The sequence below is a fragment of the Mizuhopecten yessoensis genome, unplaced genomic scaffold (genome assembly GCF_002113885.1).
Source record: "Mizuhopecten yessoensis strain PY_sf001 unplaced genomic scaffold, ASM211388v2 scaffold9503, whole genome shotgun sequence".
NCBI lineage: Eukaryota > Metazoa > Mollusca > Bivalvia > Pectinida > Pectinidae > Mizuhopecten > Mizuhopecten yessoensis.
Window position 1 is genome coordinate 467,058 of NW_018408080.1, and position 15,406 is coordinate 482,463.

Genomic DNA, 15,406 nt, shown 5'->3' on the forward strand with positions numbered 1-15,406 from the left:
ATGAAACAACTGTTCGGCTTTTCGAGAGAAAAAAACACCATGTCTTTTATTGTTTATCGTTCGATCAAAAGAAAATGTCCGGCAGATTAACTTGGCAAGGATAATCAAGTACATGTACCTGCATTGACACTTATATGAAAATTTATTTTGTAAAAAAATCGGAACAAAAACGGCCTTCCGAAGAAATCATATTAACACAGCTTACATACCGCAAATACGGATCTCCAGACTTTAACGTTTGATCCAACAAAAACGTTTCATTTTCTCTAAATTTCCAAAACACAATTGGATTACTGATAGTCCAGGTGAACCCAATAACAAGATGAAAGTGACCATATACATAAATTAGCCATTATCGAATCTCGATCTCTGCAGACATATATCACTCTTCCCCATTTATTAATCAATGCTTGTATACGTAAGCAAAAACCAAGTAACTTGTTGTCGTTTTTTTCGAGATCTGGGGGAGTAATAACAAAACAAAATGGCAGACCATTGAGTAATCTCTCGAAACCCTGTGTTGTAAGTCTGTCCGTCAGCGGTCGACATCAGTCACAGAAATTCTAATATGGAGGAATTCTATTTTATGGAACTTACATGATATCATACTGTATATCATGATAATGTACACATTCTGTTTTTTTCAATCAATAACATTATTGATATGTGCGGGTTTAGTGGAGTTAATCGAGCAAAATTATTTTTAAGTTTGTTGAAAAATGGATTCGAACAAAACCTCGAAATTTTATATTTTGTGTGATTGTTATACATACAAGTGTGACGTCATCGCAGTGACCTTTTGTGAAATTAGAAAGAGTGTTAATTCAGATTTTTTTTTTCAATCAGTAGTTGTAAAGTAACGGTATGTAGACATCTTGTCACTAGTACTCTATTTCCACTTGTTTCGAAAAACTTAAGAAATACATTTTCTTCGTTCTTTCGACTCTTAGTAACACTGATGAGTCAAATTTGGCCGATATGCCCATATTGCGCTGCAAAACATTTGTTTTACTTTCGACATGCTATATTTTGTAATAAGTGCTTTGTTTGGTTTATTTCTTTTAACGTCATATACACAGCTATAGTCATTTAAGGTGGGTCCATCCTTCTCAAATTTAGCGCCACTGCGCAGGAAACTGCGCATGGTGGCTAACTTTCAGTATGATTTACGGTAACCTAACGACACCACGCTTGGATTTAAAAACTGTTATCGACAATTATTAACAACAATTAAGAACGTCAAAAAAAAAAAGAAAACTATCTAGTCCGACCATCTTTTATATTTAAATAAACGTATTTAATGTGATATTGAACTCTTGTAAATAAGAACTTAAGTCGTTTACACCGGAAGTTTACTATCGCAGCTGATGTCAGCGATATGACAGCTGCTGAGGATGAAGTCTGAAAGTGAAAGAATATGTGCTTTCCGTTGTTATTGCTCACTTATCTACATGTTGAATAGAACAAACGATAATCAGAAGTTTTCATCACCTGAACGGAATAGGTCATTTCGTACGATGGAATAATTATGACCGTCACCCATCACACTGACGGCGACACTTCTCTACTCAAATGAACAGCTAAAGGTCTCGACGTTGAACATTTCATTCGAAGCATTACAGCAATTCCGTCCTGACTGTTGACAGAGATTTTGTTCAGAAATAATTAATAAATGGCGGTGTAAACAGCTTCAAGTGATCGTCTGAAAACTGCAACTGAAAATAAATATCTCGAGTCATCGTCAATGACACCAAGGAACCATACCGAACCGACACGAGTAGACGGGTTGCCACAATGAGGTAAATATAAAGTGTCATATTATATAGTGCACAGGCGTTTGAGCAGATTGTTAGATTGTTTACTTTTTATTATACTCTCAGCAAACCCCTGACCAAACTTTTTTTCACGTAGGTCATCAGTGCGTTTCTCTGTGTACCAGTTGGGGGTTTCCTTCCTTTAAGTTGTAATCTCCGTTTTAGACAGTGACATTTTGCTGATCAGGTTACATTTCAACTCTAAACATCAAAGCAACATTTTATTGAAAGATTTCAAAATTAGTAAACAAATCACTTTGCTTCTTATTGTATTTGTAGTGTATTGTGTATAGTGTATCATATTTTTTTTGTCAAATTAAATTCATATCTGAACAAATCAGAGTAATTTTTTAAAAGATGCATGGTTTGTTTTTCATTATTACAGGAAGTAAGGACAGAAAGTAAAATGCAATAGGCCAAACCTGGATATATCAAATCATAGAGAATAATTTATAAGGACATAGGTCATCATAACAAGGGTGGAAAATGAATATGATAACCAGGCAATAGCAAAGTAACAACAGATAATTTGATAAATGTCATATCAAATGTGACAAAACCCCATATACTAAAATCTATCATTTGAAAATGAATCTGTAAAAGCTGCTGCTAATGTCTCTTTTAGTATATTTAGTCTCTGTGCTGAACCAAGCATTCACCAAGATTGATTTCTGGTGATATATTAATCAAGAGATGAATTAAAATTTTGAAAAAAAATGTAATGGTGTAAAAACTTGGAAATGGGACACTGGTGGGCTGACTTACTTCCTCATAGAGTTAGCAAAACATAGTATACATGTCATAATTTTCAATATGGTTTGTGGAATAAGCTGTTATTAAAATTTATTTTGTATTCTACATGTATATATATATATTTCTAGCTTATCTACTACATTGAACCATGAAAGTAAATATTATCAATATTTATCATTCCTGTAAGTTTGGTTGACCAGATATAATTATGCAGTATTAGTATAATTTAATGCAGTCATTTCTAAATTATGACTTATGTACATGTGATTATCAATAAGATATATTGAAGCACTATAATTATGTACAGTCACTGGCCATAAGTATTGGCGCATAATTGCGACGTCATTAAGTGAATAAAATGTATTCCTATCGTTTTCAGCTGTATCTTTGCCCAAATAACACGTATTCTTACAAAACCAGTACCGGAGGTAGGGAATTGCGTATACACTCAAAAAGAGTTATTCACCTTTCTATGTGTTTATATTGTCGTCTGCCCGTCAATGGTTCCAAAAAGCCGAGAATTGACCCCAGCCGATAAAGAAAACATTGTAAAGTTGTCTAACAGTGGTCTTTCGGCTCGAAAAATTGCAGGATTGTTAGAACTTAAAGCAAGAACCGTACAGATTTTTTTGTATAGTCTTTGTGCTATATTCGGAACCTATATGATACACTACTAAAGTGATTACGAAGTGTACTTAGAGCTAGGGGACAGATAACAAAGTACTGAAAATTTCATGTAAGTAACTTCTTTATTTATTGAGATATTCCACTTTTAAATATTCCCTCCCTTATAAAATCTTAGCATTTACAAATATGACGTCGCCGATATGCGCCAATACTTATGGCCAGTGACTGTATATAGTCATAATTATATATAATTATACATGTAATTGTAATTTGGATTCTGCATAATAGGTTTTTGTTACAAATCATTCAATTTATTTTTCCTTTTTTTACAGGAATGTTCTAGGTCATGGATATTAAGCAGAAAGCCTTATGTAAGAAGACACCAGGATGGAAACAAAACTCTGGACAATTTAATGCGAGAAAAAAACCCAAATGCATAGGTCCTGTAAATGTGTTATTAATTTGATACATACAATTCATACTACAATGTACATACTCCGAAGACAAACATTCCTATCTTTGCTTCTAATCCTGTTTTTATGTTTCAAAAATGCGATTTGATTAAAATCAATGTAAATTTTCAAAATGTGTTTTATTCATTTTTTTCCCGTTATAAAATGACTAAAATACATAGTAAGTTAACTTAGTAAATATTAATAACTTTCCAAGAATGTATTTCTCTGTGAATTTTCAATCAGGAATTCTGGTTGAGATTCATATTCAGAATCTGATATTACACTTGTAGTTCATTCTCAAATTCAAGATATGTTTACTTGTGTTATGAATGAGAGTTCACAGAACTACGTTGTATTAGATTCCAAAATCTGCATTCATGCCCCCCCCCCACACACACACACTCTGGATTCAGCTTGAATACATTGCATGTGTAACCAGATGCTTTTGTGCTCATTTGAAATATACATGTAAATGGAAAAGATTTTCAAAAATTAAGCAGAGGAGCTTTGAACTTCGAAATATTGATTTTTATTTAAGTTCCGAGCATTAATGCTATTTGATTTTAATGTATATCAAATATAAGTGTGGTGACACGATAAAGTATTATATTTTTGACGGTATGGATAATAATATGACATAAATTTGCCTTTTACGCATTAAAATAGGAATAGGCAAAATGGGGTGGGGGAATGGAGTTCTAACTTCAAGTGAGCGAAATTGCAAAATTTTCACCGGGAACCCCACATTTTTTTATGCTTACCGAAAATCATATATACTTGGCTGTCTTCTGTAAAAGTTTTATAAAATTGACATGGGTTTTGATCGCATTTTTGTTTGTTTTTAATGCATTCGTTCGATGTAAATTTGTTAAAATTGAACTTTGAAGAGAATAGATGGCCAGGAAATATGCATAAATATACCAAATATAATCATGTTTGTTTTATTTCTGCTTTTGATAGTACATCACATTATATATATATGTGGAAATTTATATATTTTTTAATGAAAATATTACTCAACGCTTTGTAATTGATTCAAAATAAAACTTCAAGTGCAAAATTACATAGCTTGGTTAAATATTCGTCTGGCGCTTTGATGAATGATCTCGCGTCATGACGTTAACAAATTTCAAACCACAAACGTCCTTGGATTATCTTAAATCAGCATATTTCCCTGTATCGCGTCAGGAATTAAGACTTTTTTTATATAAAACTGTTCATATACATTAAACGGTTGTCATTGCGTAATGGAAACAGATCGTATTAAACCAAGTAAACGTGCAATATCACAGAAAAAACACATTATATTAAAGGGAGGGTAAACGTGCGGCGTCACAGAAAAAAATACTCTTTATTGAAAAGAATGCTACCGAAAATACACTACGGAAAACGCATTGTATTCAAATAAGGGAACGCGCAACATCACGGAAAACACATTTTGTTAAAAAATAGTGAACGTGGTTTGTTACCGAAAATACACTATTAAACTCGTGAACGTGCGTTGTCACGGAAAACGCATTGTATTTAAATAAGTCAACGTGCAACATCACGGAAAACGCATTGTATTTATAAGAGTGAATGTGCGGTATTACAGAAACCACAATGTATTTAAAGAGTGGACGTTCAACATCAGGGAAAAACATATTGTATCAAAAATGAACGTGCAATTGCAGGAGAAAGAGAGTATACATGCAGTAGCATGAGGAAACACACTGTATTAAAAAGTTCGTGTTCGGTATCACAGAAAACTTAACTAATAATATGATTCTATATTCGACCATGACGTTTTGAATACGTCATGTCTGGTTGCAGTAAAACCGCAAATGAATGTCATGTTTACATGTTAAGTATCAAATTAAAATCATAACACGTATTCCTTGAGTGGGATTGATTTTATCAATTTGCAATATTTAGTATTATTGTGTTATAGACACATAGCTAAAATTCTTGTTCCGTTATAATGTTATGAAATTATTTTAAATGCAAAAACAATGAACGTTATCAGAGAGTGATACAAAATGCATAGTAGGCTTTTAATTGTACAGTAAATTAAAATAATCATTTTGATAAACAGCTAGGTGAAATCGTGTAACTTTATTTTGAGGTTTATTAAAGCGAACACTTTTTTCACACATGTTGTGGACGAGTACAAAATATATCATCCATTGTTTCACTGTGAAGGAATATTCAATTATTCAACTGTTTCTTCTTTTCACGCTTCTTTTCCTGTTTCCTGATTGGCTAACTCGCTATAGAATTATATACAAAAGTGTTAATTCATTGGTAACAAAAATGTATCTTTATTTGTATAACCTATTAAAAGCAACAAAAAAATCAGATAAGCTAAGATTGAGATATTGTCCCCATTTGCCACCCGAAACGTGATCTATATTATTAAAACACTTTATTATATACTAAATTAACTTCAGGTTTAACCAAGGAACTCAACACTGGAGTATTATGTCAAGAAATGTATTCTTGTTTAGAACAACTTACAATAAGCGATAATTTATATATGTTGGGCACAATACATTTATTACTCATTTAATGTCTATAAAATATTTTAAAGGCTCTAGTTAACTAGCATAGTTTTTTTACTGGTTTAGCAGAATATTTAACTTTGCTCGGGAGCGAAACAGGCGTTTTTATGCAGTTAAGAATTAAGTTCATGTACATGTATTTATGTCAAATACAAATGTTTAAATATTTAAAAAAAAATAACGATCCTGTACTACGCATAGGATATTGATTTTTTTTTATAACTCCCTTTTAGCAAAAATTATACCTTGCGGGACTTTTGTAGAAAAAAACTTAATCAAAAAACATGTCGAGCACACGAAATGCTTCCGCTTACAACATTGAAACAATGCAGATAACGACAAAATGCAATATTTTAATGCAGATTGTCAATTTCAAGCCTTTAACGTGCGAATGAATACAAAGCAGTGTAAAAATTCCGCGAAATGTCACGTAAAGGTACCAGACAGATCGGGCAAGATAGAAAACATCTAGCATGGGGTATGACGTGGGATATCTCTGTCTGAGGTACAAGAAAAATGTACGTAATTACCATACGAGTAATCACGTTTTAACGGCAAGATATCAAAAGTTATCAATTAGATAAAAGAACTATTGTACATAGTGCTTTATCATAACATGATACATTTCTGTATTGATTTTATATTGAATAATCAGAACGTTATTTTCTATTCACTGGATTCAAGTCTACAGATTTTCTAGTCATGTTTAGATAAAGCTACGGTTAAAGGAAAGGCATGGTATGTTAATTTTGGTACATACACAAAATTATCGAATGTTGGAAAGAAGCCGATTCAAAATTGCACACAGTCCTTTTGTCAAGTGTGGCGTCACTATAATAAGGCACCATAGAAAACGCCACTAAATCCTACACTTTGTGTTGCAGTAAGTATTTTTTCGTCGTCCTACCATATGAAATAAAATAAAAACAAAACTGAATGATTTTCCTGTCGAATATCACATATCAACATTAATATATAATTTGAATTGCACAAGTAAGAAATATTGACATTTTGCCATTATTTGGATCAAATTAAATGTATCTCTCGTTATGGACTTAATCATAAAACGGATTTTTTTCTAATGATCAAACATTTAATTAGTTTAATGAAATTTGATTTTAAAAAAGGTAAAGTATCTGATACCTTTGGTATCTTTATACATTTTTGAACAATCATTCATTCAATGAAAATCTCTTTACATAAGAAAGTAGTTGGTTTTCTCCATGTACCCCGGTTTACTCAGACTTTAAGACACTATGTGGCTTCAATCCGGGCCAACAAGAGTGGCTGTTATAAGTTGGTGTAAGCTATGTTTTCTATTTTAATTTTACAAAACGTTAGTATAAGTGGTATTTATAGGAAGCAGAAATAATTTTAGCATCTCTTTAACATTTGTTTTAGACTGAGGGAAAATCATTGATCCGGAATGGATTTGCCCCAAATATCTTTCCTATAATACCCACACACAACTAGGCTACCTGACTCAGTCGTCTGCACTGTCACGTGACATCATTGATTTTGGCGAAAGAAAAAAAACCTTTGTGACGTAATGTTGATATTTTGACGATTTGATCTGGATATGTAGATATATAGGCTTAGAGTAATGCATCTTTGTTCGAAAGACCTGTTGCAGCTTTATAAGGATTTTGGCCCGCAATATTTTTTTTCCGTAGTCTATTTTTTTTTTGGAGAAATGAATGATTCCTCTTATTTTAATAACATCAGTCATGTTTTGTTTTCATTTGGTCTGCAGTTTGCACTCCAGTCAATATCTATAGCCAAAAATAACCCCAAATTACCCAAATATTTGCACACATCAAGCAAGAATGTTTACCATTGTGCTACTTTGTGAATGCCTGCTCTTGTGCACGGCTGCGTCTATGACCAGTAAAGCATTTTGCAATGCATACCTCCCTAATTCTTGTTATATCAAAGTGCTGAAAGGTCTGCTATGTGTGTACCCTGATTCTAAACATGTTTCAGAAATATTCATTAGTATTCATGTCCTTACGAAGAAAAAAGACACAGTACCGTATCATTTTCGTGGTTTTAAATAACCTTTTGGTGACAAAATGGTAAATTCTAAGAAAACAACTAACAGTTTGACGGAATACTCCTGATAACTTACAGCCAACCTCATTTTTTGTTCTGTGGAAATATTACTAATTTATACAAGATCTTTAAAGGACACATTGCAGATTAACATTATTGTAATTTTATCACTGCACGTGCACTGATGCACCTTAATCATATTCAAAGATTAAGCAAACGTTTATTTTCATCGTAATATTGCATTGCATCAAGTCGACAATTATATTTTTAAAATTGATATAAGATATACATTGAATTTCGACGTAACGTTAATATGCAAATATAATAGACCGTTATCGGTGATTGATAGCTTGGAAGTTATACAGCAAGACGGATTAATCAGGATTGTACAGTACCTGTCTGCAGTCGCCTGGTGAGTGTGTTATTTAAACCTTAGGGAAACAAGCAATTTTATATATATTTATAAGAATGCATTATTATCTAAATCACAACTCAAAATAATAATTTTTCATATATTTATTAATCACTTTTTATTTATTTATATTTACAATGTAATTTAGCTTATTTTCAAACTGTTATAAATAGGACATTTTTAAAACAAAATGTACCGAGTTTCAAATCTAATCTGCAAATTTTTCTAATATCATTTTATCTACATGGTAAATATGATAACATTTTTATTCGAATCATTACGAATCATAAATCCGTAATATGAAAGGACATACACTAATTGTAAGAAAAAGACATAAAAAGGATTGAACGGTATTTTTCCAAGTCCCAACTGCCAATATGCATCATATATATATTTACATACTAAATTTCATAGTTATTATAGATATAAAATATAGGTCTTACCATATATTTTTAATATTGTAGTGTTGGTGCAAACAAGATTCGTGAACAGCCTAACGTCACTAAAATGTGTATTTGAACTAAACAGTTATCTCATGTCAATCTAGGCGGAAGGATAAGCTTTAAAATAGTTTTGATCTAATTGCAATCATAGCTCTAATTACTTCTGATAATCCTAATAGAGGGTCTTGCAGTGTAAATGTTAATATATTTATATGTTAATTGATTGACCTAAAACGTTTTGTAACGGATTGTTGTTTTGATATAAAAACTTCCTAACGGCATGATAATCTTATGAAAAAATGTAAATATTATTTTTCATATATATTTTGAACGTTTATAGGTAACGTATGATATAAACGGTTATTTTTAGCAGCCGCAGTAACAATTCAACATCTTATCCCAGCATGTCAATTACATTTTAACAGGCATGATGTTTCGTGGCCTGTTGTTTTCATCTATCATCCTGCTTCAACTGGTGTGTAAAGGGCATTCTACATCAAATATAAACTCTCTGTTACTGGCCATCAGAAATGCGATTATATTACCATTGAACGAGGCCAACGCCGGGAGAAGCCTCTTCAAGTCAGATGCAGGTAAACACAAATTTACAGAGCGTTGAACTAACAATTCAATTCCATTACATTAAATTTTTGTTTTAGCATTTTTTTTATATGCAGCTTGACATGATTTATCAAAATTACCAAGAACACTTCCAAACATAGCATGAAGCATATTTGAAATTATGTCATTTATTAATTTGGTCCCAAACTATTCCCCTTCATATCCCGAAATGGTCTTCAAGATGACATTTATTTCATGTGCTTTCGTGACGGCATAACCATAAGGAATGTTTAATCAAACAACAAAATTGGCATTCATCTTTTACAATTATCGATTGTTTATTTACCAAATTGCAGGTTACATTAAGTTATGTTTCTAGTGTTTCTTTGGTTGGTGTGCCTGCCGTTTATGCAGTATCTTGTTACCTTTCTGAGTGGATCATTTTGATACTACTTTTATTGTGCTTTCCTTGATGTGTTTGACCTTTCGGTTTCTGTTGCTGCAATGCTACCTCTGTTTTTATAACAATGGTCGTTTGGTGCCTTTCGTTGTCTTTCTGAATCAACCTCTCGAAATTTAAATACATGCTTACATATTTCGTATCTTATCTCTGATATCGAAAGTTCTAAAATTGCTGTCTTTTGTTAACTCCTGTTATGTCTTTGTGGCGTTTTTTGGCAACCCCACTTAGGCTAGCTCAGGTTTTTAGTTATATTTTGATTGTAGTTGCTACCATGTTTGGTATATTTGCAACCACTTTGTATAATCTTAAGTTTCTGATGGAAGCCACATGGTGGCTTAATCAGTATAATAAATATAATGTCACCCTTTGGTAGGCCATTTCACTCACATTTGTTGTTTGAGTTATTCTTGTAATGGGTGGAGAGGCATAAAAGGCAGCTAAGCAATTAGCTTAATTTATGCTCATAACACCATAACAAGTTTAAATTTGTTATCTAACTGCTTTAATTGTAAGGGTTATTATAAGTTAGCAACATTAATATTACAATATCATGGAACAAGACACCTTAATGGTTTCTGAAATTATTGGAGGTTATTGATTGGCTGCTGATGACGTAAATATGGATGCTGGCCCCTAATTGGTCAAGGTGACCTGAGGGTCGCGTCCCTTTGTTCATAAGGCAGCCATCTTGCGAATCGTTATCATCAGATCTAACTTGATATTTAAAACCCATCTACTTCCGACCCTCAGTTTTTGTGGTCAATACAAAATTGACATTTTTTGTGATGTAACCATCAATAAGGCTAGCTAAGATGGCGTTTGCAATTTTGGTGGCAACTCCACTAGCTAAGGTTTTTAGTTATTTTTTATTTTATTTTTTATTTTAACATGTATAATTTGTAACCTGGCAGTTATTTTTTGATTGTAACATGTATACCTTTTAACCTGGCAGGTTGTTGCTAGTTTGTGTTAAAGTGAGACAACACTTGCCGACTGGTCAGAGCATTGATTAACAGGGTTGGGGCAGCCGGCTCGCAGTATATAATGTAAAGATGGGTCTAGTGAATAGTTCACATATATAAACAGAAACCCCGTAGTGGACTCGTAAATGTAACGCATAACTGAAGATGTTAGCAGCCAACTCCCGTGGGGATATTCTGTTATCACAACAACTGTTACCTCCAATCTGAAGCACAACAATATGACAATATTTTAAAACTATGACCTAACACCAAAACTCGTAATTGTATAAAAGCCATGCTAAAAGAAATGATAAAATACTTAAGTTTCAGGTCTCAGAGTGATGTTGACTCCAGGGTCACACCCAGGTTCAAGGGCACTTTAAAAGTCACGGCCACGGCTGTCGTTACCTCACAGGAAACAATAGGGTACCCAAGCGTCACTAATGAAAGCTTGCCCGTATTCGTTCGAAGCAGGAAGAGAAAATTCGAATGACTCGGTCGTAATAATTAAGTTTTTAAATATCAAGTTAGATCTGATGATAACGATTCGCAAGATGGCTGCCTTATGAATAAAGGGACGCGACCCTCAGGTCACCTTGACCAATTAGGGGCCAGCATCCCGATTTACGTCATCAGCAGCAAATCAATAACCTCCAATAATTTCAGAAGCCATTAAGGTGTCTTGTTCCATGATATTGTAATATTAATGTTGCTAACTTATAATAACCCTTACAATTAAAGCAGTTAGATAACAAATTTAAACTTGTTATGGTGTTATGAGCATGAATTAAGCTAATTGCTTAGCTGCCTTATATTGTTGGTGATTAAGGCGTCCTTATAGAATCTGATATATAGAAAAGGAAAACGAATGCTTCAATGTTGCCGAACGATGATGCACAGTTCGAGTATGACTAGTGTTTTGTTTATCTATATATAAAATTGAATCAATCATGGAGAACAAGTGATTATTGATGTGAACGATACTCGAAGATCAATCTGAATACGTAATCACATATACATTTCTAATTACAACATCCTTGCATCTGATTTCCGTTCATTCATTGATTATTTGATTTAATGGACCATCTTACGTAGTTTTTGCTTTTGCGATTTTCTTTTCTTATCACATGACTTGTATCATTAAATATTTCTTGTGTTTGATGTTTGAATACTATTTGCTAATATGTAAGTTTATTTTGGGAATATTTTTGTATTTTTCCTAATTTTTAGGTATTATATATGTTTTCATGCAGTCAATTAAATATATCTTTTTGTCATTTGTTTGATTGATTTGACATTTACCAACTGCCGCGTATGCAGAACTACATCGACAGTCGCAGCTTTTGGTCCTATCCTTAGATCGGAACGCACAGATAATGCAGAGAGCTATGATAATCTTCAAAAGAACGTAAGTTTACATTGACTTTGTCTATGATGTTTAAAAAGAACCATTATGATTATATTGCATTGGTGTGCTTTATAATTTAAGAAAATGTCATATTGAGGATCAAGGGCCCACTTGTATAAAACATCTCAACTCTTGAGATTTTCTCAAGTCTACGTTTTCCCATAGACAATACATTGCTTGAGGTTTTCCTTAACTTTGAGATGTTTTATACAAGTGGGCCAATGTCCCACAAAAACACTTACGTGTTTCTTACTTGCAGTAACCTTCCATGCATTTTTTGTTTTGGATATAATGGGTAATTTTCGCGGGCCTCAATATTTGCGATTTCTACCCAAAATAAGAAAATTAAATTACACGGATTATAATTTCTCGATCTAGAGGTTTGAACGATAAATATGTCCGCCGTGTTGTAGCATAGAGATTGGAAATTCGGGATATAATATAGGCTGTATGAGCAACAACAAGAACGTTTTATTTTATTAGATAAATCATCATAAGCAAAATGTGACTAAATGGGTGCTAATATGTATCCCTTAGAATACTTGCAACGATTTCTCCCCTGGGAAATGGGTCCCAACAACTTTGTTTCCTTGAATTTGTTTTTGATTTATATATGACAAAAGTATGTCTTTGTTATATATTCAATCTGTCTGTTGCTAATAAACAGCAAGCAAATACACCTATTTTTGATAATAATAATAATAATAATAATAAAATGCCCATCTAGTTGTGTTGCTCACCCTTTGAGTATGATATTTCGAACTCTTTAAAACCACATAAATTAAATTCAATGATATAAATAAACAATGTATTGAACTAAGGCATTTTATTTGCATTGCCTGCAAGTTGATTCGCTTTTTTATCGTATTAAGAATAATTTGAAAGCGAAGGTTGATATGCGTTCGTGTGTTTGCGTCGCACAGTTAATCCAGTTGTGGTGAGGAGTGACAACATGATGTATCACACAGGTATGGTGTGTGTCTACATCGTATTCAATCTAATTTGGTGCGGAGGACAGTTGCTATTTTAAGTGTTTGTTGTTAGGTGCAAAGCTATCTCTTTTTAATTATTGCAAATTTAAAAAAAAATCTATCCCAGTGTTATTTTTTTTTAATTTTTTTTTTAGGTTCAAATTGTTTTATTCCCCCAGCATCTTTGGGAGGGATGCCAGGGTTGGGGTGCCCCGGAATCATACCTCTTACATAATATAGCCTCATGCAAAAGTCCTCTTTCTCTTCATCCTCTCTTTCTTTTTCATTCATTCTTTCATACTCAAATTCAAAATCATTCATTCTTTCATACGTATATTTCATTCATTACAATAACGATACTATTTGTTTTGATTAAATTGATATATTAAATTACATCAACCATTCCTTCTTTATATATTCAAATATTGAACGTATTTTTATATTTATAAATTCATTTACATGCCAAAAATTCTGCTTTATTGATTTGGGATTGCCATATTGTCCTAAAATTTAAACAAGATAAAACCGAATTCATGTACTTTGAATGATGTTGTTTTTCATGTTTTTCATTTGGATTAGTTTAAGAAGGAATGTCTGGGGAAATAAAAAAAAGAGTACAAATACTAATGTACCTAGCAATTTAGACCTATATACATAAACACAAAAACATAAACAGTGTACAATTATGTGAAATTTAACTATAAATTATGTATTCATAAATACATCATACACACACTCGAAATGACAAATATATTACTTGAGTCATACATATATACCACTCATAATTGTACACACATACACTCGTACCCATACACACACATCTTCGCATGCCTGATAGCATATAGATATTGCAAACATTCTTTATATTAAGACATTAATATATGGATACATCCATCCTTTCTATTACAATAAATAATTATATATTTACCATCTACACATACACATAAACCAATAAACATACTTATCAACATAACACATACACAAGACAGATATAATACATACATGTACGCCTGTTATTTACTTAAATACCAAAAATCTTCCTTCATGCCTTAATTAATTCTTTACGGGTTGTAAGTTTACCCGGATATGCAATTGATATTAAAAGCTTTTTTCTTAGATATTAAGGGGAGACCACTTTTGGTTAAACTTGTTCATTGTGTTATTCAAAGAAGACATCTTTTTTTCAATCTGTTGTTGTTGAATAATGCGTCTTTTTCCACCATTGAGAGACGGTTCAATATTTTTGAATCGACATGTATAGATATAATATTTAATAATCAGTATGAGATAGTTTATGATAGGTGCACCCTTTTCACAAATAAATTACACATCCTTGATATTCATATGATCAATAATGATAATATTGTTATTCAAGTCATTCACCCAAGCTATTAAATCATTCCATATATTATTTATTTTCACACAGTTAAAAAATAAGTGTTCAATTGATTCTGGTGCATCTCTACAAAAAGTACATAGATCCTCATCCTTAACATTAATTTGGTAAAGAAAACTGTTTGTTGTTAATATTCTATGAAGAATCTTAAATTGTAGGTTTTGAAGTTTTGTGTCAATTGTCACCAGAAAGCTTGTTAAATAAATTTTCTCCCAACCTATATCATCATTTAAATTTGTATTTAACTTTCTATTCCATTTTTCCTGCCTTTCAACTAAATAATGTTTATAGTTAGCAACAATCGCTTTATAAATATATCTAAGATCTTTTGCTTGAAGAAGTCTTCTTAAAAGATTACTGTTTTCTGATTGATTGTTGATCAATGGTTGTTGTCGTATTATGTTTAAGTTTTCTCTTGGAATGTGGTCTATTACTGCAAAATATTGTAAAAAAATCATTTTCTCACATTTAGTCTTAATATCATTGAATGACAAAAACTGATAATTATTGTCCAACAAGTCCTTAACTGTCTTCACCCCATTCCGTTCA

The 15,406-nt window shown here is 32.2% G+C and overlaps 1 protein-coding gene across 1 annotated transcript in view; it reads left to right on the plus strand.

The window, feature by feature from the left end:
- The first annotated feature begins 8,570 nt into the window (after positions 1-8,570).
- Positions 8,571-15,406, plus strand: part of LOC110458229 (peroxidase-like protein) — a 28,533-nt gene continuing 21,697 nt past the window's right edge. The window contains exons 1-3 of the mRNA XM_021509842.1: positions 8,571-8,653; positions 9,522-9,689; positions 12,403-12,490. Of these exons, the coding sequence (XP_021365517.1) occupies positions 9,524-9,689; positions 12,403-12,490 (254 nt within the window). The 5' untranslated portion in view covers positions 8,571-8,653; positions 9,522-9,523. The remainder of the gene's footprint in view (positions 8,654-9,521; positions 9,690-12,402; positions 12,491-15,406) is intronic.